This window comes from Aptenodytes patagonicus, chromosome 7 (genome assembly GCF_965638725.1).
Source record: "Aptenodytes patagonicus chromosome 7, bAptPat1.pri.cur, whole genome shotgun sequence".
Taxonomy (NCBI): domain Eukaryota; kingdom Metazoa; phylum Chordata; class Aves; order Sphenisciformes; family Spheniscidae; genus Aptenodytes; species Aptenodytes patagonicus.
The window spans coordinates 42,224,764-42,248,300 of NC_134955.1; the positions used below are offsets into that span (position 1 = coordinate 42,224,764).

The window sequence follows — 23,537 nt, forward strand, 5'->3', positions numbered from 1 at the left end:
GCACTTAACATTTGTATAATTAAGAGTGATCAACAAGAGTGATCTCTTTCTCATTTGCTTATATCAAACATTTTATAATTACACTTATTTTAAATTACAAAAGATTAAAAAAAAAAAAGGGTACACAAATGTATACTGCCTGATTCCATGTTTAATTAATTTTAAAAACAGGTTAGTAATGTAATTTCCACTGAGAATGTGTGGCTTAGACCTCAAATTACAATGTAAAGGACATTTAAAATAAACATTTGAGCATGATATTTTTAAAGATTCAATTGCTAATTAATTTCTGTAGCAAGAAGCTGAAGACAGATATAAAGTTCAATTTCACCCACCTAGTACTAAGACTTAAAAACCAAACCCCCAGAACCAGAAAAGCAGTTCATAGCAATCCAAGGTGGACTGGGATGAATCTTTGAACTTTCACATTTTTCTATACACATAAAAACTATATATACCACCCAAACACCCTTTGAATTGTTGTCAATGCCCCAACAAAAACTTTAAGGTAACTATTTGCCCAGTTCTTTATGATCTATTTTAAGACTTGTCACCCAAACAAAATATCAAATGAGACTTAAAAATTAAAAGAATAAAAGGAGATGGCATATTGCAGATATCTTAATCGACTGCCTCCAAGCAGCTCAATTCCAATATCCATTGAAATTACCAGGTATTTTCCAAGCAATTTCAATAGGCTATAGGAGAGGCAAAATAGAACACAATCTTAATCCAATCAAATTTTAAACAAATCAAGTATCTTTTCTTTCAAGAACATCTCACAATCCAATAAACTTGAAATTAGGAAGTATTTTCCCATATCTAGCCCAGGTTCTTCTTGACTTCATTTCATTAACTTAATTCCTAGATACTATCAACCTAGGTAACTACAATCTTCTTTCACAGCATTCCTATCCTGCAAATAACTTCTGTCCTAGTGTCTGTTTCTAGTGTATAGTGCCCACATAACTCTGGATTTTGTTCCTCAAATCACAGAATTCCGTTCTCCGTGTCATTTTCATTTCTGCGTTCTTTCCAATTTTTTTGCAATTACTATTATGGTATTGAGATACAATAATGTATGAGGTTCCAGGTAAGTGTATAATGTGCCTAATGGTGGATGCTTTTCAGTCACTGAGTGATACAAGGTACCTCACACTGAGCATGTAGCATGCCTATACAACACAATGAGAAATAACATTTTGACTTTAGAGATTCATATGCAAACTACATTAGACACTAAACTCATTTGATTAAGGAAAAGATTAAGTGCCTAAATAAACTATACCATAAAAAAATAATAATGTGGGATAGAAACTACTGAAAATAAAGACCTGAAAACATAAGGAAATACTACTATGTTAACATTATTTTACTTACTGCCTTACAGAACTAGTAACATATGAACAGCTCAACTTTCAAATACTTTTCAGTAAATAAACTACTACATGAGAAAATCATAACAACGGGAGAAAAGGAAAAATCATTAATGGGAAGTCTGCTTATGTTCATTTAAAAATGAAACTTACCATATAAAGAATATTCTGCCTCCTGACCTGTATCGCTCTCACTAGATGTTGATGTTAGGCTAGTAGTTAGAGTATTACTAAGCGACTGACCAACAGATAAAACTGTAGTTGCTGTAGCTACATTGCTGCTGCTAGTAACACTGGATGTAGACATGGTCACTGTTGATGTGGTACCAGTTGTAGTCAGATTAGGAAAACTTTGGGCACCCATAAGAGGAGAAGCTATAGATAAAGATATGGTAAGATAAAATAAATGATTTGATGACTTGAAGAGTACAATTTACATGCATGAGCCTTGTGTTGAAAAATATATTTGGGGTTGAAAACTTATCAGATGTAATGTGTTATTTACAATAAAGAATAACAGACTAAATGGGAAGGGTTTCCCAGTGCAAAAGTGCACCCAACAATGCAGATGCTCACTTCTGAGCATATTCCCTTGCATACATTTAAAACAAATTTTATTAAATAAATCCCCAAACCCCACTGTAAATCTGAAATCACTTCATTTCATTTTCAACATATGAAAAGTATTTCTGAAATCTGTTATTCCAATACTCTGTCTGTCTTTAAGCCTAAAATGTAATTTAACCTCTGAACAGCAATATAATTAAAGTTATACAGGGAAAACAGTTTACTATATATAAATGAATTGAGAACAGAACATAAGACAAATGTGAAACCTGTGATTTTTGTGCAATTTTCTAAAGTTCTTAAAGCAGCTCCGACTTCTTATCTTTCACATAACTATTAGCACATATGTTCATGACGGGCAGCAAGCCTGAGTTGGCAGTACTGCAAAACATCTGACTGAATACCTTACTTATGTTGGATGATTTATATAAATAATTACCAGAATAAGCAAGCAACAGCTAAGAAATTACCTTACTGCACATTCAAATAAAACACAGTAAATACATTTTAGTTAACACCCGAAACAAGTCTGAATTCACTGTAAACTCAATAGAAAGAATTTCAGGTAGTGTACATAACAGTGTAAGTTATACCTGTGTGCAACTACACATTTACATCCCAATCTTCAAAACATTTTCTCACATGCTTATCTTCAAACACAGGAGGTTAATCACATGTTTGCATGTGCAAAGTCGAGGGGTCACCTACACTTAAATTTAAACCTTATGTTTTTCTATCTACCTTTTCTGAAATTTATCAAATGCAAGTTTTGCAATTTTAAAGTAAACATTTTCATTATTGCAGCTTATGTAAAGTGAGGCACTGTTTTCTTAAAAAAAATAATCTAAATTCTGAATTTCAGACTATTAGAGGGTTGCAAAGGTTACTACCCTTGAAGAAGGATAGGATACAACAAAGATTCTTCCCCTAAGTGCATTTGATAGCTTTCCAAGAAAAATAAATGTTACACTTTCTATTTTTGTTGTTCGTCAGATACTCCTTTCTTTTTTTTTTTCCTCCTTAGGAACATAAGTAACAGTTTGTAAATAAAAATATGAAAATGCAAACAAAAAAAAAAAAAAAAAATCAGCAAAGGTGACCCAAGCAGGTATAGTGCTTGAAATTATTTCTATGTGTGGGGAGGGAGAGAGTAAAATTTAAATTTAGGGTTGTTAATAAGCCTATGCTCATCTCTGTGCAAGCATGGAAATTTTCCAATCCAAAGGGTTTTTCTTTTGTTGTTTAAGAACTTGAAAACAAGTTGTTCAGTATTCATATCTTCCACCCACTTCTAATTAATAACAGTATACTCTTTGCTGTTATAATAAACAGAAAAAGCCATTAAGCCATTAAGTGTCAGCATTTCATTTGCTCTAAATTCAAGAACAAATTGAAACTGGCTACCCTAGACACCACTTACCTCCTGACAAACACTGCTGTTTTTAAATGCAACCACTTACAGCAAATCCAGAGAGACATATCACTAATCATGATTTCAGATTTTACTTGGGGGGGGGGGGGGGGGGGGGGGCGCAGGGGTGTGGTTTTTTGGATTTTTTGAGTGTTTTTTTAAACCTGGTCAGGCCAAATTAAAACAAAAAATCCAAGCTTTTTACAATAACTTTGGTGAGATTGCTCAAATTTAGTCTCTGATCTCTTCTTGGGGCACAAGTTCCCATTTACAGTTTCTATTTGTATAAAGTGTATAAAACAAAATAATTCCTACATGAGGGATAATTTTAACATATGAATATATTTTAATATTAAATCAAATTTTTAATTTGCCACATTCTTATTTCCAACTTTAGCACTGTATGATATCAAACATTCATGAAATCTGTTAAACATGCTGTTGAAGTATCTTACTATGTTTTTTCTCTCTCCCCCCAGCACAAAACTACTTCAGAACCCGAGGCACTATCTGCCTAAAAGGGGATCAATTACTGGAAATCTTCCCTTGAGCATCTTATTTACATTTTTAATGCAGGCTGCATTACCCCCACCCTGGTATCACAATATGAATGTAAGAATACATAAAAAAACTCCCCAACAAAAAAGAAAACACTCACTACTAAAAAAAATTTAGAAATGCTAGAAGCAAACACCACATTTTTAAATAAGGAAGCACAGAAGTCCTAGAAAAGCATGAAAGCTTAACAAGAAACTGAGTGCTTCCTCCGGCTTAGGTAATCTTACTTTCTCTAACTTGCCTACCTCATGAAATGCAGCTCTCCGGTTAAAATACTATCACCATCACTGAACAAATACCTAACAGAGAACTGGGGTTGTTCAGCCTGGAGAAAAGGAGGCTCAGGGGAGACCTTATCGCTCTCTACAACCACCTGAAAGGAGGTTGTAGCGAGGTGGGTGTTGGTCTCTTCTCCCAAGTAACAAGCAATAGGACAAGAAGAAATGGCCTCAAGTTGCATCAGGGGAGGTTTAGACTAGATATTAGGAAAAATTTCTTCACCGAAGGAGTTGTCAAGCCTTGGAACAGGCTGCCCAGGGAAGTGGTGGAGTCACCATCCCTGAAGGTATTTAAAAGTCGTGTAGATGTGGTGCTTAGGGACATGGTTTAATGGTGGACTTGGCAGTGCTAGGTTAACAGTTGGACTTGATGATCTTAAAGGTCTTTTCCAACCTGAACAATTCTATTCTATGAACAAGGCTGGTTGAGTAACAACTCTGATGGGAGCCTGCTGAAAATTCAGAACAGTGAACTCGCTCACAACAGGCAGTTTTACAACTTACCTGCTAATACCTTGATCCTGCATATAATCTGAGAACATGCAAATGTTAAAGCATGTACATAATCCCATTTGAGTCATTGTTAACTACAAACTTCCTTACACTTACTATGCCTGAACAATTTGCCAAATCTAAGCCTTAATGACCATACCACCTTTAGAAAACATACACAGTATTAGAGTACATTCAGTTATTTAGCCTGATAGAATGCAGGAATCTACTAAAATTTCATCATACTGCAGTTTACTTTTTTTTCTCTTTACCATGTTCTTGGTTCCTAAGCTCAGAGACTTCACAATATGCACAAACTGCCTTTGCTGAGGAAAATGGAAAAGTAACAGAAATAGGCAGATACAAGGTGAGTAGGCAAAATCTACACAGATCAGAAAGGAAGAGTATCCCACATTAGCTACTGTTGCTAGTCTTCCAGCCTCTTGATCTGAACCATACTCTCTCTCTTCTTAAGCATGTAATAGACATCAAATTCAAATTATTTTCTATTTGATGGGTACCACAGTGTAATCTGACATCACAGGGCAATGTAACACTTTCCAGCAGACATGAACTCTGTGAGCTCTTTGTGAGTTCTACAGGTACACGCAAGGTCAAGGCTGCCCTAAGTTCATTTCTCTATTAGGCCAAAGAAACAACAAAAGCTTCAACTAAAAATAAACATAGCTTACTTACTTGCAGTACTCATGACATTTCTTCCCAAAGTATTAGTATTGTTATCACTGCTACTTCGGCTTAAATTCATGTTGTTTGTGGCATTGGTACGTGCTATGTTTGCCACTCTTCGTACAAAAGACTCCAGGCTGGAAGTTTCTCGAGATGATAAGTTAGGAACGCTTGCACTGGAGCTCATGGGTGCCCCAGCAGCCAACAAAGAACTGACTGAGAGTCTGTTACTTGCTGAAGAGCTTAGAGGTCGTTGGGAAGCTGCTTCTTTATTAGTCAGTTCGGAGACTGAACTCACGTCAGGAGAGCTTACACTAACAATTCCCATGGATATAGCACTGGACTCCCCAGGAGCACGTATTGAGTTATCAGGGCCTAACTTTCTCTCTGCATTTTCGTTTCCCATGTCCGCTGTTAAGGTGCTGGTGCTTGCACTGGAAGATGACCCTACTTCAGCCTGAGGCACACTATCAGCGGAAGACAGAACAACAATTGGTTCATGGACGTCAGTGCCTGAAACTATATTTTGCTCCATTACACTTTCTGATCTCCGCTCCATTTTGGTCGAACCCAAGCTGATGTCGCTGCTACTGGCCACGCTACACACAGAACTGCTGCTTCCTTTTCTACTTGAGGAGCCTGCAGCAGCAGTCGTCTTGTCTGGACAGTTGTTTTTCACCAAGCTGCTCCATGACTGCGTTGTGCCTGAAACAGTGGATGAAACAGGTTTGGGTGATGCCGCTGAATCAGGGTCGTACCCTGGTGCAAGCTTGAGGTCAAACTTTCCTTCTGCGCCCATACGGTAAGAGTTAGAGCCACCAGCATCCCAGGTGACATCAATCCAGCCTGGAAAGGGACAGGAGTTTGTGAGATCCAGCAGAAAGCAGACAGGAGCGTGTCAGACAGTAGCTCCACAACGTGGGATCAGCTTCTCACAAGGGCTGCATGTCTGAATTAATAAAATCACTAAATAACCCTTAATGCCTATTAAAAAGGAAGTGTTTAAACCTAAACGATTTGGTATTTCAAAACATTGTTAACATCGAGGCAGCAAGCACGATCAGCCTCTATCTTTAGGGTCCCAGAATCCAGCCAAAAGTAAAGTTTCCTTCAGGAAGGGACCTGAACTACTAGGATCTCTCAAAATTTTATTATTAGATTCTCTAATAACAGAAACGTATACTAAAATGTATCATCATAACTTTATTAATATCTGTCAAGAAATTATAATTCTTGCAAGGACATTCTAGAATGTTTTTCTTTATTGGATGTTTGTGGATAAGCATTTTTACCCGACAGAAGACATTTTATGAAACTGATTAGTTTGGGATTTCTTATTCTTGCCCTATAAAGTGAAAGAATTAATTTACTGATACTCAGCTTTTTAGTTCAATAATGTACACAGACTGTAACATTTCTTATTCATTGGAAAAGTCTTGTGGCAGTCAGGTAAGGACTACTTCAAATAAGATTTCTGGGTTGCAAGAAGAATACGTTTCATAGAATGAAACTTTATACTGGGACCAAAACAACACTGAAAAGAGATGCTACACTTCAATTCCTTTATTAAATGATTATTTAGAGTACCAGTATTTTTTAAACAGTTAAACGTAATAAATCTGCAATAATGAGGGTAACATGCAAAATTTAGCTAACTAGGACAGAAATAGGGGCAAAACAATTTATTTTTGCTTGTCTGAGCATGTACCACAATCCCAGAGTCACCTAAAAAAATTCCTTCTAGTATTTCTTATTCTATGTTAACTGTAACGAAACTTGGTGTCACTATTTTAATTGATACACATTTTCTTCAAAAATAAAATCTCTAAAGCTCAGTCATCTTCTGTAACCTCAGATAGAAATTCAAAACAAGATGTCAGGTCCAGATGTACTCACATATTTTTCTTTAATAAAACAGAAGAGAGCTAATTTGAAGTTAAATATTCTTTTTAGTACTGTCAGGTGCACTTTTACCCTATAACTATCCAAAAGTCATCACTTCTAGACCAAAACAGAAGATCACAGGCAATTTTCTATTTAGAAATATCACTCTGGAGGAAGAGTATTTAAAAATGGATAAAGTTTTCAGATACGATAAGTAGACATCTCATCCCCACGTGATCAGGTTTAGATCGCGTTATTCTTGTATGATTTTATTCCACCTTCATGAGCTGTATCTGAGTAGCTTCATATCACTAAACCTTTGAAGGGTAAAGTTGTGAAGCAAGTCTGATTTTTTCCTTTCTACAGTTTATTTGCCTTTCTTATCAAATTAAAAAAAAAGTTCCATACTGTAGTTAAACAGTATCATTTTTTCCCCTTTATGAGTATCTGAATAGGGTATTTTGTAAAAGCATAACTAAATAACTGTTCTTGTTTTGTACAGTTTCTTTTCCTAAAACATTAATTACAAACAGTTTTAAATCTGCACAATTTTTTAATACATATTATATACTTGGAGTCTTACTGCTCCATCATTACAGCCCTAGAACAATTCAAGATTTGTCTAAGTTTGTGAATAATGACAAAAAAGTCAGTGGGATACTATTTTCAAATTTCTATTTGAAACACAACTGTGGCAGGAATAAGAGTCTGCTGATACATGTTTCACATTGTTTGGCATCACCATTTGATAGATGAACCTCAATTTCACCTATGCTTACATGGGAAAGTTTTACTGGAACATAGGAACACACACACTGATTTAGTAGAATACTACTCACCAATAATACCTAAAGTCCTCAAAGTGAGAATGTAGCTATGGATACTGTTGCATCTCATAAGAACAATATACAGATGACGGAAGAATTCCCTACGAGCTATACTGAATGGCTTAAATAAGATTCAAAGTTTGAAAACATTTTAAGACATCATATTTTGGACTTTTCTCCATGAGCTGACAACTCAACAAACTAGAAGAAGTTTTAAAATCTGGCTAAGAATGAGCCTAAGAGTGGCTTCAAAAACAAGGCAAGTCTTATATACTCCAAAATAGGGGGAGAGGGGGAAAGAGGTGGAAAGCATGTTCAGCTGACAAGATCACCACCTCTTCTGGAGCCTCTTCAATATCTTAGCTTCCTGAGCACTGACTTCCCTGGCTGTTGCAGGTTTTTATTTTGCTCCGTAAGTTAATAACTCTTCATGCTTTTAATTAAAAAAATAACAACTTGATCCCAATGAAGCTAGCAAGGTAGGAAAGGTACAGGATACAACAAAAGTCAAGAAAAATATTGCAAATGCTAAGCTAGAAGAAATGAAGAAGGTAATTATAGATTTTGCAGGCCCAAAGCTTAATCAGTTTGCATCAATCACCTTCATACACTTTTTCTTCTTTGTAACAGATGTCTAAATAACAACTTGTTATTTTAATTAAGCAAAGCTCTATAAAAGTTTCATTTACAGCAAGAATTTTTTTCATGCATTAAAATGGAATTTCACAAATGGACCACAACAGTTGTAGTATTTGAGTTCCTTTTCCCAAAATATTTAAAATTTTATCAACTTCTTAAAGACACTACAAAGGAAATACTTTAATGCTACCCATTCCACATGAACTAATCATGCTACAGACATTAACAAATTCAGGCAATTCGTGCTCACCGTTATGCAATTCTCCTGTAACAGTGCCTTCACCCTGTGGGCTTCCATCCTGATCCCTCCATTTCCAATCGATTCCTCTGATTACACGAGCTCCTGGAACCATATATTTCAACACTTGAGAACGGACCAGACGTCGCTGCCTTCGCAGATTTGCTTCAGCTTCTTTAGCAGCTTTTCCTACAAGAAATGTAAATTGAAATTAAAAGACTTAAAAGTATTGAATGGGGAATAATTTTGAGCTTAAGTTTCTAAGCAAGTTTCACTGCAAGAGTTAACCTGCTTTTTCACACTGATTTTTATATTGTATGTTCATTAGCATTTTAAGAGAACAAATAGGATGTACACATTCTTTTTCTTACCCAGCTGATCTTCACATACTCCATTCACAGCGCCGTAAAGTTCAAATCCAGACAGGGAGAGGTAGTGTGTTTGCCCACTGGCATTCTTTCCCATCTGTTTTATTCTAACATGTCTCCAACCTTGTTTCTCATCTTTTGGAGGATCTAAAGGCCATGTTGCTGTAGACCTTTATATTTATTAGAAAGGGGGCATGGGTGAGGGACCAAAAAAAAAAAAAGCATAACCAAAAAAAACCTTAGTACCAAAGCAAACAAAACGATAATGCTGATCATGTACCGATAAAATCAGAAAACTGCCAAGAATACAAGATGCATAAAACCTACTAACATTAGGGACAAAATATCAAATGCAAAATTTACAATGATGGAAAAGCGCAAATGCCATTATGTGATGGCATATACATCACATACAAATACCATACAGAGAACTTATGATTCACTTATTTTCCAGATAATTTAGATCTGGATCATTTCTTTATATAGTTACGTTATTACATGTACAGTACACATTAAATTACGTACGTAATTAATTAAAACATTACCCAAGTACGTTTTTAACTGACCTCAGTTTTATAAAAAGTGATAAAATACACTGACATACCCTGGTTCGTTGAGACTACAGTCATCAACATGAGTATACAAAGTAGTCCAGTTCTGCCCATCCTTAGATACCTGGAAAACCCAATTTCTGAGAGCAGATCGTCCATAACCTCGAGCATGGCGTAATGTGTAAGCTGATGGTATAACCCAAAGGCCAAGATCTATGGCAAACCAAGCATTCTTATCATCGTTAGTATGACAATTGAGAGCTGAACTGTCACGGCTTAGGATGTCTTCTAAACGGCCATAGGGCAGATTTCTTCCTTCTGAGGATGTAACCACTACTAACCCATAGGCTGCTGGATTTACCCACTCATATGCAGTTCTATATTAAAAAGAGAAATGTACTGTTCAATTATTACTTACATTAAAAAAAACAGGTATCAGTAACATTTGACATTTACTGTAAATTGTGTATTACAGCTAAGTTTATTACAAATCAAAATTATTAATATCATTTCAGATAATTAGAGAGCTTTAGAGATGTTCCAAACATCACTTTACTACAGCAGTTTAAAAAAAACAAACACACCAAAAAAAACCCCCTCAAAACAAAACCAAACAAAACCACGGCAAACAAAAACAAAGACCCAAACTTCCCCACCCTTTCATTTCTTAGGTAAACATACAAACAAATTCTCAACACATCAGAGATTCATATTTTTCTATTATTTAAGTAGAGCAAAATGAAATTTAATTCTGTTGATCAACAGTAAAAGCACAGATGCCTCCCCAAGAACCGATTTCATTCCATTATGAATTCTCTCTCCCCACCCTGCCCATAGATCACAGTTTATTGTGTCTGACTTAAATATTTAGCTTTGAAGAAACTCACTTTGCATTTGTCCCAATCCAGTAAATAATTCCATTTTCATCAAAATCATGTTGATGCCTGAACACAAATGTTTGGCCTTCACGTAGCTTTCGTACAAAAACAAATGAAGCCCTATCGAAGTCGTACCATTGCTTTGCTACCTACATATGAATGAAAAGAAATCAAATATTACAGATGCAGAATGCAACTATTCCTCGTGAACTCTGTGTGTGGTATGTTGCTCACCATCTTCAGGAGATACTGTTCTAGAGATTCAACAGTTGCCAATGGCTCCATCTTTAGCATTCTACCAGTTCGATCTATTAAAGATGTCTCCCCTGAGGCACGTTCCAAACGAAACCTCAAGCGCCTTGTTAGTATCTGAAAGAGTAGCTAAATATTAATATAGGCTTTTCTGTTTAGGTTTTGTAATTTTAAGAAAAGCAATATATTTCACTACAACAGTTTTAGTGGCGTATCAAGTATTGTTGTTGCACAACTTAAGCAAACTATATTCTAATTTAATGCTTTTAAAAGTAATTCCCTAGTACTCCATTTTTTCAATTAACCAAACAATTCTTTAATATGACAGTCAATGTATAAGTTAATTACACATTCAAGCTAATATTTTCTCACTTTTCATGTGCTTCCATAGCTTTTATTTCCAAATCCTGTAGACTAGCAACTATAATAATATAAAAACTGAAAATGCTTTTTCAAAATATTCAATAGCAGCAGTGTTTTTTCAACTTTCTGCAACTATTTTCTAATAATTTAACATCAAAACAGAAATATTCACACTTCGCTGCCATCTTGCAAAATCCTGAAGTGTGCTTTCAAATAGAAAAAATTAAGACTCCACACAAACTGGACAAAAACAAAGTAATATTTTTAGCCAAATTGCAGCTTTCCTTTATAAGAAGCTGCTGATCCTGCAGGTGCCTTGTATTACCAAATGAGCACACAGCCCTAGAAAGGAGCCTTTTAACCATCATAGCCCATCCCTAGTTATCACAAATAAACTTGTCTTATAATTGTCTTCAACGAAATGCTCATTCAAGTAGTAAGGAGCCTAGTAAGGATTACTAGGGGGCATATTCCCATATAAAGAGAACAAGACTTGAAGACAAAAGAAAGAACAAACACGTTCTCTCTTCAATCAAAATTTACTTTCACTTCACAGTGTAAAAGTGACAGTAGAGGAACACCCAAACATTTAGGTTAAGTGTTAGAGGAAATAAATGCCAAAAAAGTTTGTTGTTCTTTACCTAATTCTATCCACCTTTACAAGAATATGCTTCATACAGACTTAATGTGCGTACCTTTTCCTGAAATTCACATACAACATTCAGTTGTGTATCACTCAGTATGATATATTGTTATCACTGCACATTTACCTGAAGATTATACGTAGACCCTGGTGTATCATACAAGTGGAGAGGTAGACGTTCAATAGATTCTAACACTGCTATCAATTTCCGAATTAATGCAACTGCTGGACGACTGTGAAAGTGAACAGTTACTATGTTACCACACAACAAAGAGAAAAAAAATTCTACAGTATCTCAGAGAATAGTACCCAGCTGTAGCAAGTACCTCGGCATGCTATTTCTACTGATATCATCTGTTCTAGTCACATGGTTACAGCACAGTAAGAAAAATATTAATCTGCACAGTGATGAACAAAAGTCACCTTTATATTTGTCAACAGACATACATTCAGTCTAGTTGACTCTTACAGATAGAAGTAATTCAGTAAAATTTTCAATTGCTACTTCAATAGCAGATGCTGTCTTTTAAGACCAATTTTCTATTCCAGAGAAAGACAAGTTGAAATGGAAAGAACAGTTCCTCTGTCTTTAAATTATTTTAAACATACCATACTGCTTCACAAATGCAAAGGTGTTTTGGTTTTATTTTGTTTTTACCTTTCGTCGTCTTCATTTTCACTGAACGCTGTTTTGAAAACGTTTATTCTCTCTACCAGTTGACTACAGTCTTGTTTCACATCTAAATCAACATTCTAAGAGAAAAACAAAACCAAAAACAAAACGTTACTTCTAATACCAAGCAATATATTCATGCTTTATACTGGCAAAAGTACCTGTTTAGTCTCACTGAATTCCCTATTTAAAATCTGTATGTGAAAAGCTAAATGATATCAGACATCAGATCTGACCAGTGTTGACTTAAAGATTTTTAATGGCTTATTTGAACTAAAGTCACCTATTGTGATAGCATGTATTAAACGGGTAAACCACTAACTGGAGCAAGTCTGCCTGATTTTCATCAAGATGGGAAAAAGCCACATTTATAATAGATTTTTTTAAATTAAGGCACATGCCTACTTTTTTTTTTTTTTTAGAAAATTTTTCTTTAGAGACATGTTCTATAAACTCACATTATTTAAAACTGTAAGCAACGATTGAACTAAGCCACTACTACACATTTCATATGGAGAAATAGTATTCTCATCCTTCAATAGTACAATTAAGTTCTCCAGAGCAGTCTTCATTAAATCTCTCCAAGTATTTTCTCCTTCAATACACTGGAAGACAAAAAGGCAATTATGGTGAGACAAGGTAACAGTTTTTCCACTTGCTTCATTTGAAAAATAATGTTCCAGTAAAGTACATAACTAGGAATTACATGCATTGAAAACACCCACATTTCAGAAAGACACATTGCGACTTTCCTTTACATCATGACAGCCTAGTCTGAACATTATTATGTGATTTCCACTGACATCACACACTGTAAATTAAAGGAGGTACACTTACCTGTCTGTTTGTATGAAGTTCCCATGCAGACTCTAACTGTGTTGCTATGTTCCTCAGCGTTACAACTACTCCTCGAGGCATGCTTTCAACAGCTTTAAAATGATCATCATATAAATCTCTTGCCATAGTGCGTACCTACAAATGGATTTTGATAATCAGAAGTCATACCTTACTGTAATGAGACTATTATTATTCTCCAAGATACTAGAAACATGGTCATCAATTTAAAGAAGTCCATGACAGACACAAACAAATAGGGAAGAACCGAAACCTATCATACATCATGAAATGCCTAAGCTGTGAAAGGATAACAAGTACAGGAGAAATAAATGGAAATACACAGAATCTTATTGAAACTTGCAGAAACTAAGCTTAACATCATGTATTAAATTACAGCACAAAGGTAGGAGAAAAGACAGGACTCTCAATCTGTAAATCTGTTTCTTTAGAACTGTATCATGGATCTGGTAATCTTTTTAGAGGTAAGATTAAGGGGGTTTTATATAGTTTCTGAATGCTCTATTCACATTCCTTAAACCAATTCACTCAAAAAGTCCTTATGTGACTTCATACTAAGAATTACTTTTTCTACTAAGTATGGATCACACAAGACACAGATTTGATAAAATAAGTTCTTACTAAACAACATTGTGCTTATAAGAAATTTCCCCCCCCCAAAAAATCTTTCCTTTCCATTATCATCACGTGTCCTACAACAACATGTTTCACAAGCTTCATAGCTGCACAGTGCAATCTCAGGTATGAAAGAGCACTGCCTTCCTTTTATCATTCCAACTACCCTCATTCAAACAGTATTTTAATTTTGAATTTAGTGTCACATTTCCTCAGATATAAATGTCCTTACACGCTGCAGGTTTTTGGTACAGAACATATTAGCTGCACTGTCAGAAATTGCAAGAGAGGTCAAGGCTGAAGATTAGCTTGAGCCCTTGGCATCAGCTGGCCACAGAACGTACTGTTATTTTGTGTTTTTCTAAAAGCTTAATACTTAGTTCCTCTTTTTTCCTTGTCTAAAAAAAATCCAGTCTAAAACTAGTATCTGAATGTAGTGAATAGAAGTAACGTATGCCTCTGATACAACTGTAGTATTGATCATAACATCTTTTCTTTTTGCTTAAGAAAAAGAAAAACCTACAGAATTATACAAATATAGGTCAGGAGGATTGGATTTCCTTACATTTTTAAAAGAAAATTTGTCTTCCTCTAGAAGAGCACAGAGTTTATTAAGACTATTGGATAAAAGCACCTGCAGAAGTGCTTTATTCTGAGTGAAGTTTTCCCCTTCAAGCTTAACGTAAAATTGTGTCTAGTTGAAATCAGAGAAGATTTTAATCCTCCAAGAGGAAACTACAACTCCATAAACATGTTATAAAATAAAACAAACTCAATTAAATTCTAAGTATAAAATTCACAGACGCTCACTAACCTTTTGCTTTGTCTTCTCCAGTTTAGATTTCAGCTTTCTTCCTCTTTTGCCTGTCCAGCCAGTCACAAATTCCGACCCTGCAGTGTATTTTTAGAAAAGTCATAATTTCTCACAGGCATGAAAAGCAACAAACAGAAAAACTACCTCATATACACTTCATCCTACCTGCACATAACACATACCTACATACTTACCCAAAGAAGTTTCAGCTGTAAACGAATGCTTTGTTCCTCTGTTAGATTCAAACACAAAGCCTGGCAGATCTTCTTTCAGTATGGTAGCTTGCTGACCATCGGAATTGTGAATAGCAATTTCTCCTTCTTTTAAACAGGTGAGTGACCAGTTTCCCACAGTAAGTTTAGTTGGCCCTGGTGCCGATAAAATTGGCTGGCTTGTGGTAGATGGTTTTACTTGGCTTCGAGCTCTTTGCAACTTCTCAAGGAACTCACTCCTACTTTCTATTTAAAAAGAAACAAACATTTTTTTTTTTCTTCCAACAACTGATCCCACCATCATATATCTCAAACAGTTTATTTTTTTTTTGCAAGAGCAAAGCAACTGAGTACATTCAATGCAAAATTAAGTTTGAAATTAAGGGTCTTAAAGCGGTCTAAATTTCTTCCCAGTGTATTTCTGTACTTTAACAGTGATTTATTCCACGATTGCATCAAAGTGGATAATGCAACTGTTTCTGAAAGGTGCTGTTGACAGATATATCAATTAATCCTTACAATTATAATAGGAAGATCAAAGAAATCCACGATAAACTTTTAGTCTTGCAAAAATAATTTATCTCATTATGGCCAGCGTGAACTATTCTCAAAGATGAGTTTTTAGAAATAGGAAATTAAATGAATCCTCCAACAGGAAAACAGCAATCAACTTCATAGCTTAAAGCAAGTGGAGAAAAGATATTGAAGCCGTTTAAAAACCAGAAGAAAATTCACTAAACTTTACAGAGTCTGACAATCAACGTGTGGTAAAAGCAAATTTGAGCTGAGATAATAGCTATTTGCTCCGATTAAGTGTCACAAAGGCACCACCAAAAAAATTTTTTGTAAGCTATACTAAAACTTTTATTTTTCTCCTTTGTAGAACTTCTACATTCACGTCAGAGAAAGTAAGAAAGCCACAATTATGTTACTTAATACAGTGACATTATGCTAATTCAAGTTATAATGCAGATGTTCCTATTCCTTTTTTAGTAATTACAAAAATTTAAAGGACCTCTATATCCCTGAGAAAAACATGAAATTAAAAATCTAATGGCACCACATGAGACTTGATTAAAAGCTAATATTTATATGGAGATATTTAATAGATCACAAACAGGACCATATCTTACTTTTAGGATACATAGGTAATCTAGCCTGAAATTATTCCAAACAACTATGTCAATTTCAATTAAATTGTATTTTGATGTTGTAGTAATTAAAAGGCTGCACACTACATTTGAAATGTTAATTAGCATAATTCCAGAAAATTTGATGAGTTCATAATTTAAAAAATAAAAATTCCATATAAAATAAAAATGCAATAATCTCATTAATGTAAAGATTACATCCCAACTTCAAGTTAACAAGTATCCTCATCTTTCACCATACTGATTTGATAAATACAACTTTTGTAGTCCATGCACTTGTAAAATTGCTGTTTTCCGTTTGCTGCAATGACTTATGCTCTAGGTTTTTAAAATTTGCCATTTTTATTGTTGTATAATACAAAAATAAATAACCTCTATGCAAAAATAAATATGCACTCTTGAGGCATAACATTCGTTATTGCTTAAAATTCATAGCATCCAGAAAGAAGGTTTATAAAAAGAATTTTGAAATTTCATATGCAAAATTAAAATTCTGTTAATGAAACCTTTCCAAATTTCCATAATGACATTTTAACAAATTTATTATATAGCATGTCACTCAAAGTGCAATGATTATACATGGTTGGGAATAATTTTGGGTTCCCTTAGACAGAATTTTGAGACTCACTTAAAGCTTCAGAATTACCATTAAATTTCAATTTTTGCATTGAACTTTTATTTTTTCTAAAAATTCAAACAAAACAAGTATTAAGCTAATGTGGAGAGGGGTGAGTACAGACCTTCCAAAAACATTTATAGTATTTATTTCCCCCTCCCACCCCAACTTTCATCATGCGATACACACTAACAAATTCCATTACTCAACCTTCCATATTCTTGCCAGTCATTAAGTTATAGAAGTATATAATGAGATTAATCAGGAATGATTTAGGACAGCAGAACATATAGTATAGTTCAGGACTTAAAGATACTATTCTGAGTCTATACTGTACTGTAATAATTTTAGTTAAACTTAACACTAGTTTCTTATCTCTTAAGTAAAAGAGGGTCCTGCACACGCTTAGAGCTAATGGTTAAAGTTCAGGCAAATTACACTGCAATGCCAGTACTTAGTAGATGTCCATTTGACAAAAAGTTGCAAGAAGCCTCATTTAATCCTAGTTTAGCTCCTTCCCTTCCATAATATCCATGCTAGGTATCTTGTTCAAAAACTTGGGATTTATTCGATCTTTTTTAAAAGACTGATATGAAGAGACACATCTTAAATTCTCAATCTGACTTCTTCTGTTTTAAGTTCTCTTCACTCCAAATTCATCTGAGCCGTCCCCATTCTACTCATCTTGTGCAGAAATAGTGAAGTCTCATCCCCATGCCCACATCATTTGGAAGGAAGAAAGCAGAACTGGCATCCAGGGGCTATGAGGATTTAAGAAATTAACCTCGTGGATCTTCTTAAAATTGTATCATATGATAAACAAGTATCTCAACACAGAAATTGTTTATCTTTTAAGGTATTAGCCTTGTTAAAAAGAATGCAAGGATACATTTTCGGACAAAAAAAAAAATCTAGCAGTGGTTTCCAGCTGTGTTATAATCCAGAAACACACTATATCACATTTTGTCTTCATGCCCCAAAATTGATGGATAAAGTCATTAGCACTTCATTTCTATCCTGAATCATAATATGTTCTGATATTTCACTCAATGGCTTGTTGAAAACATAATAATATTGCAAAGCATTTTATGTCTGCTGATTCATAAATGCATGAACTGTTGCAAAAGATGAAACAATAAAGGAGGGTTGTTTCTGCATCCAGAACAAGTTGTGTATTCTGCACAGAAAATTAAAACCACCTGTGCATTGCCAGTGCATAAGGTCTGTTCCCTTATCCTCTCTCCGACAAACAATTAAGACACTGTAATTTGTTTCCCAATCTTGATGAGAAACTTTCCATTACTTTGTCTTCAAAACACATGCAATTTCATTCTGCTAGCTAGAAGCAAACAACAAATCGCCATTTCAACCTGCTTTTCCTGGGATGGCCACTACAAAGTGCTTTTAATGACTGGGGTGAAAAAATTAAGTATGCATGGAGAAGAGTCAAAACAAAACAAAGTTAATACACTTGTACTGGCAAGATGTTTACTTAACGCAATTCACCAAGGAAGTAAAGTTATGGTCACATGCTATCTGATAAAAAGCATCACAATTAACTAACCACCTTCCACCCGTTTACATCCTTTACTATTTAGTAAGCCAATTCCTGCAAAACAAAATAGCTCCAATCAAATTATATAAACAAATATAACAGTCTCAAAACTTAACTTGGCCTTGAATTGTAAAGAAACTACCTGAACTATCGGATCCTCCTTCAGGGCTGCCACTGGAATACATTGTGGCCAGTTTTCCATCCAAGATAAATCTGAACCATCCATTACTACCATTAGATAGCTCCAGGGCTGCAGCATCACTCCAGATATACAGGCAGTCCCTTCCCCTAATGATTGACCAGTCTCTCCAGTGATATGGTTTACCCTGTTGCAGTTCTTTAGCATCCTCCTGCGGTTCATCCTCCTGTAATAAAATTGTATTAAAACAAAAAACCCCAAAAACCAACCCATTAAAAAACCCCCAAACCAACAAAAAACCAACACACAAAACACAGACATTTTAAAAAGCCTTGAGGAGAAAAAGAATTACTCAAACCAAAAGTATAGGAACTATACTTCTTCTGTCCGTAAAACGTATCTTTAAAAGTATTCTTTAATAGAGAAAGATACTTTTAAGAAGTTTCCTTTCAGATACAGATTTATTTACTCAACAATAACAACAGCCTACTGACTGGGACATCCACCTCCGTTCAAAACTTGTACTGTGAGAAAAGAATCACAAAATGGTTGAGGTTGGAAGGAACCTCTGGAGGCCATCTAGTCCAAACCCCTGCTCAGGCAGGGCCACATAGAGCCAGTTGCCCAGGACCATGTCCAGACAGCTTTTGATATCTAAACACTAAAAAAGCTTAACACTAAATAAATAAAAAAACCCAACACCAAACACACAAAACCAAACCACTCCAAACAACCCAAAACTCACACTAAAAAAGCTTAACTATACATTTAAGGCTTAACTATAAATCTTAACTGAATGGGTAACAGAAGTGGTCTGTTATCCATTCAGTTCATCTGAGTGGTCAGTAATATGACTGTTGGAAATTGCTAAATAACTTCAATATGCACTTAAGGTTTTCATTATGTAGAAAATTATTCTTTTTTATATTTTTAATAAATTCCATAACAATGTTTAGAACATCTGCAATATTTGATGCACGTACATTGAAAGAGCGGCACTCTGTTCAGAAAGGACTCATTTCATTTAGCAGTCATTTTCAAAACACCAGACAAAACCAAGTGTCAATCAACTTGACTACAAGTAAGTATGAATAGGAAAACTCAGCAGATAATGCAGTTACAGAAAAGAACAACAAAAACAATTAAAACAAGTGGTGTACAATAAGCATTAATTTAATAACCTAACTACCTTCCCCTGGACATTTTCTTAACAGTGAAAATTGTACTAGAAGTGTTGGTTTTACAGGAACAAATAAAGCTATCAATTCTGTACTTACTTTCTCAGGTTTAGACTCCTCTTCATTTTCATCATCAGATGACGGCCCCGCCAAAGTTGACACTTTACTAATTACACCAAGTCTAGCCAGTTGGTCTAGAAAAAGATCACCACCTTTATCCACCAAATCCCTTATGATCTGCAAGGCTAGCAAATGGCCATCATCATCATCCTGTAGTACATTGGGATGGAAAGGAAATAATAAAGGAGATGTCTTTACTTAAAAACATCTTTACATGCTGAACTTCACATGTGGTCACGGATGCTATAAACACTTCAGGGATAGTTATTAATAAGTAGGTAGAATCAATGAGCCTAACCCCCTTTTTTGCACTGGTTTCATAAAAGGACAACATTTTCTTTCTTCCTACCTCTTGATCAAGAACAGTAGCTGTTATCTCAACCAGTATCGTGGGCAGATTGTGGCCAGCATCAGAATCACAAACCTCTTTCAGCAGCGCCTCAGAACAAAAATGTATCATTTTTCTAATGAGGGCAAGACTTGCTTTCCTTTAAAAAAGATCATAGGAAAAAAAAGATTCGTACAAAGATAAAGCAAGCAGTAATCAAAGCAACAAAAAGGTTCAAGATAAAACTGCTTTTGCACTACATTTTATGCATGCTTTCAAAACAAAAATTTTTTTTAAATGAGTTCCAGTTCTGGTTATTGGAACCAGAATTGGTTATTGTTAATAAGTCCTAGATTATCTCTAAGAATAATTCACCTACTCATCTTTTTTGATTCTACAGCACTATGAGTCTAACGCATTTTTCTCTCAACCCTTCTCTAGGTAAACCTATTTACATTCTGTCTTTATTCACTCTTAGTGATGGAAATTCACTTCTGCACACTTAAGTCTTCCTCCCAGGTATCCAGCCTTCCATTTCTGTCACATACTTCCCATATTTTGGTGACATTCCTAGAGTTTTAAAGTCTAAAATTACTATTAGATCATGCAGCTTTCCATATTAAGAACTGTAATTAATTTGGAAGCCAATCACTTCTATATGGTTAAAGCTGAATTTTTATTGACTGACTTTTAAAAACATGATTTACCTGATTCATAAAGAAAACTTTAAAATACAGAGAGCTAACTACTTCTTTCCACAACCTGCAACAACAGTTAATCATGCACAGATTGTTAACATAGCTTCTTATTTCCTTCATTTAAAATGACCTAGTTTAAGCTTCCTGTCATCACCTCATGTAGAGTCTCTCTCCACTAAAGTCCCTTTTTATCTTGTATTTTCGCCCCTCAAAGTACCTATAAACACTGGGAACACAAATAAAAGATTAAGCAAGTATTATATTTGTAGTGTAAAAGGCTGAGAGGTTATGGTCAGTCGCAATTTATCACAACCATTATGCCACCCACAGTATTCCTTTTTAAGTATTACATTAGATTACATTCTTTTAATTCTCTCAGTAAGATGCATCTTTTCCAGTTGATTAACATTTAAGCTATTAAGAAGCCTTCTAAAGCCTTCTAAAACAGCTTTTTCCAGTCTTTCCGATTTTCCAATGAATGTATCTTAATACCACTTCATTAGTTTTCCTCTCCTAAATTAGTGCTTTCATTATAGTGGCTACAAGAGCTGTAACCAAATACACAGTATACTACATGAACATAGTATTCTTTCATCATGCTACTACAGTCAAGGGTATGTTTCTCTCTCTCTCACTTCTGACTAGCTAACCATATTTTTTCCAAGACACCACTTCCCCAGAAAGGAAAAAATGTTACTTAAAAATATTTCAGTTTGAATAGAAGTGGTGGTTTGAAAAGTGTTGCAAGGCTAATTTTTATTTAGTATTTTATGTGTCACTTGCATTACTTAAACTTTTAGATGTTATAATTTTTACTGAAAAAAATTCCACCTTGGCTTTTTTAACAGAGTGTATTAAAGAATTCAAAATACGCAGGGAAATTGTCTATTACCTTATTGACGGCAACATAGTTTGTTGAAATGTTTGTGCAAACACGGGCAATAATCTTTTCAAGTATATGGGTGCCATTTCTGGATCTCCTTTGGGTTCATTACATTCTTCCTCATCCTTGTTTGCATCTTTCTTTTTCTTCTCATCTCCTTTGTTAACAGGACACATCCAGTCCCCTAGAAAATATTTTTTTTCCCCAAAACGTTCCATGGCAAAACCCAACCAAACAAACAAAAAAACCCTCCAAATAAATGTGAGAGTTTTCTTTACTAACATCTAAGTACCTGAACAGGAATGTGCATTCCTAAAAAATATAAAATTTACATGTGCAAGACTTCTTGAAAAAAACTGTTTGATAACAAGTACCACCAAAGACCGCTCATAGGAGAAGCTCAAAGTCCTTAAAGTGAACTAAATATGAACACATAACCACCTGTGGCTCCAGCGCTACAAAAGCCTCACGAACAGGTCAAGTGCAGTTCCCGTGTAGAAAGAAAGGATGCCAGAGAAGCTACCAAGGCTGACATCCTCTGAACCCACAGCAAAATCCCAGTCTAGCCCCATTCCACAGCTGAAGAGCAGGACCACTGGTGCTGCTCGTGCCCAGTCAGCAGATTCTTCGGTAATTCCCATCCCTTAAGAACATCTAAAATATTAGTTTTTATATGTACCTTGAAGGTTAAGGAAGGTTGGTCATAAAATACTATTTTTTTAAATGAATCTTAATAAAGTAAAATTCCAGAATTGAATTACTTAACATATATAAGCATTTCTACTAGCAAGGGCATGGAATTAAAAACTGCATTCACCTGGAGACTGGAGAATAGCTACCACTTCACTGTGCCCCCTTTCGCGAGCTTTGTCTAAAGGAGTTTTCCCATCTTCATCTCTCAAATCAGGGTTTGCACCATGTCGTAAGAGAGTCTGAGAATATAAATATGAAAAAAACATTAAGATTCCTTCTTCCAAAGTAGCAAACATTTTTCACAGATCTTTCCTACACTTTTGTCTTGCTTGTAAGCAAAGTTAGAACATTACATGCTTTTGATATCTGTAGAGCTAATATAAAACTACTTTTATTCATATTACTGCCCTATCATAACAAAAAATTTGTATTTTGATATACACTGTAAAGAACATGTAAATATTTGACAGTGCACGTGTTAAACATATTGTATCAAAGACATTTTATACAGAACAAGGCAGAAAGTCAGTATGTAAGGCTTTCTAACAGTATCAGTTCAAATCATACCTTTGCTACCTGAGGTCTTCCAAAACATGCTGCATAATGTAATGAGGATGACCTCTGACCTCTGTTAACATCAGCACCCCTTTCACAGAGAAATTCTACCTGTTAAAAGAGAAAAAGGAAACTAGGCTTTGTTATCTTTCTTTACATAAATAACCTAAGTTTTAAGATTCTATAAAACTAATTTACCATTTCCTGAGTTCCAAAAGCTGAGGCCCAGTTTAAAAGAGTTTGTCCTACATCATCCATAAAATTTACTTCAAAAGCTGAAAGATACAATTAAAGAAAGTAATTAAAGTTCCCAGAATTACAAATTAAACATCAGTGTTCTTTAAATAAATGGTAGGTCTTAAAAAAAAGTAAGCATCCTCAATAATTCTAGGGAAGCATTTATGCCCTTAATTGCAATTAAAAAAAAAAATTAGCATAGG

At 34.9% G+C, this 23,537-nt stretch overlaps 1 protein-coding gene across 11 annotated transcripts in view; it reads right to left on the reverse strand.

The window, feature by feature from the left end:
• The window catches only part of HECTD1 (HECT domain E3 ubiquitin protein ligase 1), a 65,647-nt gene that overhangs the window by 16,452 nt on the left and 25,658 nt on the right, over positions 1-23,537 (reverse strand). For 3 of the 11 annotated variants that reach the window (XM_076344973.1, XM_076344977.1, XM_076344972.1), the window contains exons 7-27: positions 23,296-23,372; positions 23,110-23,208; positions 22,667-22,781; positions 21,859-22,033; positions 20,290-20,428; positions 19,920-20,090; positions 18,646-18,868; positions 18,513-18,557; positions 15,164-15,427; positions 14,970-15,046; positions 13,523-13,657; positions 13,144-13,290; positions 12,671-12,765; positions 12,140-12,245; positions 10,989-11,123; positions 10,764-10,903; positions 9,930-10,253; positions 9,329-9,495; positions 8,970-9,146; positions 5,379-6,215; positions 1,530-1,751 (exon numbers count right to left, since the gene is read on the reverse strand). In XM_076344973.1, coding sequence (XP_076201088.1) covers positions 1,530-1,751; positions 5,379-6,215; positions 8,970-9,146; positions 9,329-9,495; positions 9,930-10,253; positions 10,764-10,903; positions 10,989-11,123; positions 12,140-12,245; positions 12,671-12,765; positions 13,144-13,290; positions 13,523-13,657; positions 14,970-15,046; positions 15,164-15,427; positions 18,513-18,557; positions 18,646-18,868; positions 19,920-20,090; positions 20,290-20,428; positions 21,859-22,033; positions 22,667-22,781; positions 23,110-23,208; positions 23,296-23,372 — 3,870 coding nt within the window. The remainder of the gene's footprint in view (positions 1-1,529; positions 1,752-5,378; positions 6,216-8,969; positions 9,147-9,328; positions 9,496-9,929; positions 10,254-10,763; positions 10,904-10,988; positions 11,124-12,139; positions 12,246-12,670; positions 12,766-13,143; positions 13,291-13,522; positions 13,658-14,969; positions 15,047-15,163; positions 15,428-18,512; positions 18,558-18,645; positions 18,869-19,919; positions 20,091-20,289; positions 20,429-21,858; positions 22,034-22,666; positions 22,782-23,109; positions 23,209-23,295; positions 23,373-23,537) is intronic. The other 8 variants (XM_076344983.1, XM_076344979.1, XM_076344978.1 and 5 more) reach the window with 4 other exon arrangements.